The sequence below is a fragment of the Pterocles gutturalis genome, unplaced genomic scaffold (assembly GCF_000699245.1).
Source record: "Pterocles gutturalis isolate BGI_N339 unplaced genomic scaffold, ASM69924v1 scaffold5251, whole genome shotgun sequence".
NCBI lineage: Eukaryota > Metazoa > Chordata > Aves > Pterocliformes > Pteroclidae > Pterocles > Pterocles gutturalis.
This window is the reverse complement of record NW_010097586.1, coordinates 1-2,930: the sequence shown is the minus strand read 5'-3', so window position 1 is coordinate 2,930 and position 2,930 is coordinate 1. Positions and strand designations below refer to the sequence as shown.

Below are 2,930 nucleotides of genomic sequence, written 5' to 3'. Positions count from 1 at the left end.
TTTTTTTTTTTTGTGGGGAGGGAAGAGAGAAGTGGAAACGAATAAAAGAGATTTTGTATCTGATTGTCATGGTGACCTTTTATCTGTGGGTGCATGGCTATTTGGCATGTGTGCCATTGGGCTTCATGTGCAGATGTATTTAGAAGCGACTGAAAAGAAGCAGTGTTGCCATATTCTTCCCTTGCATGACACAGCCCCAGCAGAGCGTCCTGCCCTATCAATGACAGCACTCCAAGCTCTCACATTAAGCATTTCTCCTCTGGTTTGTATCTGCAGGCTTCTTGAAATCTTTTATGATGAAACGCTAGGACGAGGTGGGGAGGGTGTGATGCAAACAAATGCAGCAAAGGAGAAATTTATTGCATCTGTGTCTTCCCTTGCTCATTTTGTCTTTCCAATTATAGGAGGCTTATGTGCAGAAAATGGTAAAAGTATGCAATGATTCAGACCGATGGAGTCTCATTTCCCTGTCCAACAACAGTGGCAAAAATGTGGAGCTGAAATTTGTGGACTCTCTGAGGCGGCAGTTTGAATTCAGCGTCGATTCCTTTCAAATCAAGCTGGACTCCCTGCTGCTTTTTTACGAGTGCTCAGAGAATCCGATGACTGAAACTTTTCACCCGACTATCATTGGTGAGAGCGTCTATGGGGATTTCCAGGAAGCCTTTGATCACCTTTGCAACAAGATAATCGCCACCAGAAACCCCGAAGAAATCAGAGGAGGTGGTCTTCTGAAGTACTGCAACCTTTTGGTAAGGGGCTTCAGGGCTGCCTCTGAATCCGAGATTAAGTCCCTGCAGAGATACATGTGTTCAAGGTTTTTCATTGACTTCTCAGATATTGGAGAACAGCAGAGAAAGCTGGAGTCCTACTTGCAGAACCACTTTGTGGGATTAGAGGACCGCAAGTATGACTATCTCATGACCCTTCACGGTGTGGTGAATGAGAGCACGGTGTGCCTGATGGGACATGAGAGGAGACAGACTCTGAATCTGATCACCATGCTGGCCATCCGGGTCCTAGCCGAGCAAAATATCATCCCCAATGTGGCCAATGTCACCTGCTATTACCAGCCAGCCCCATACGTAGCAGATGCCAACTTCAGCAATTACTATATTGCCCAGGTTCAGACGGTGTTCCCTTGCCAGCAGCACACATACTCTACTTGGCTGCCCTGTAATTAAGGACCGAAATTAGTAGACCCGGTGGGGAGAATGTTTTCTAAGACGTAGGAGGGGGCAATGCGCCCCTTTGAAATGGGGTGTTTTGTGCAATGATGATCTGCTCTAGTTTTCAAGCTTGGGAAAAGCTTGTGGTTCTTCTAATAAATAACAGGAGCATGATCGAGAAAGAACCCCAGAATAATTGGATCCTACCCCAGAGCACAAGAGGCCTGTCATTAAAAGCAACCAGCTTCCCCTGAAGTAAGCGAGGGAGGAATGCTTGATGACAATATGGGTTGGCAATACCTGCTCCCATAGCTTTGGCATAGAGAAGGTGGGAAAGCCTTATTTTCTTTCTTTTATTTTTATTCTTACTCTAGAATGGGATCTGCTAAAGGGAGAATATGAAAGAAACAAACAAACAAAAAAAAACAACAAAAAGAAAAAATCACAAAAAAACAATTCTATATATATATTCAGGAATTAAAAGTTAGAGGCATAAAGCAGAGATAAGCTGAATAAAAATGTATATTGGCATTACTGCATTTGGGGCTTGCAGCAAGTGCCATCTATGGAGTGACCATGTAGAATGTATAGCTTGCTTGACTAGAACGCTTTACCAGAAACAGCTTGCTCCAAATGAACAGTAGTGGATTGGTACAGTTATAAAAACAGAAACACGTACGATGACAGAGGCCATTATTTCCAGCTGCACGCATGCCTCACATTTTAAAAATGTGGGAATGCAGGAAAACCAGCTGTGGCAAACAGAATATACTCAAGGACCAAAGATTTCACAAATAAGTTATCCGAGCAAAGAAGATACAGTAGAGTATATATATATATATAAAAGAAAAGAAAGATGTTGCTATATTTGTACACACCAACAGTAATCAAAAGTGCCTGATGCCTTCATAAAATTTGAAGTGAGAAAAAAAAAATATAGTTTTGTGGTTTAACCATGCATTTTGTTTTATCAGGGACACAAGGATTAAAAACAAAAAACCCATAAGCTTGTGAATAAGTGGTGGAGGAAATGCCCTATTTTTTTTCTTGGCAAATACCTGTATAGAGTTAATGTTATGTCGGTGTGCTATTATCCTAGGTACGTGTGTGTATGTGTGTATATATGTTTGTGTGTGTATATATGTATGTGTTATAGGTGTATATCTATATATATACACACACAATATATATTAATGTGGTCTAGGAAAATGTAGCAATTAAGGAATGTTTAAATAAAGTACTATGTGTTTTCCAGTTTGCAACAGGATGTCATAGGACAGTGGGCACCTTGTAGTGAATTTTTAACCCACACCTGAGAAATTTGGAGTAAATGAACCAGTCAGGATTAAGGTGGGCTTCAGATAATGTCTTTGGTTGCAAGAACAAGGATTACAGTAATTCAGTGGGTTGCTGTGAGCCATAATAATTCCACAGATGGAGAAACATATGACTAGCTGAATTTTTTTTTAACTATTTTGTACTGTAATGCCATTTTGACATTTAACCCACTAACGTTGTGACTGCATACCTCCATGATGTGTAATTCAGTGGAACGTGGATCAAAGATAGGTTTATTTAAACCCCCTGACAGCTAAAGAATATTGTACTAGTTGGTGATTTGAACACTAATTGTTAGTATTTAAAGGAGTATTTTTAATAGAATGCATTGTGCATTCCAGGACCACTAGAATTCAGCAAATGTGAAATGAACCCTTTTTAAGAGTGTTGCACGACTGCTTAAAATTATATTTTATATATATA

The 2,930-nt window shown here is 40.1% G+C and overlaps 1 protein-coding gene across 1 annotated transcript in view; it reads left to right on the top strand.

Annotated features, from left to right (window-relative positions):
- Nucleotides 1-2,930, top strand: part of LOC104465200 (protein FAM46A-like) — a gene marked incomplete at its 5' end in the record, with an annotated part of 3,846 nt that extends 916 nt beyond the window's left edge. Inside the window, 1 exon segment of the mRNA XM_010078187.1 lies at nucleotides 405-2,930. Within this exon segment, the coding sequence (XP_010076489.1) occupies nucleotides 405-1,184 (780 nt within the window).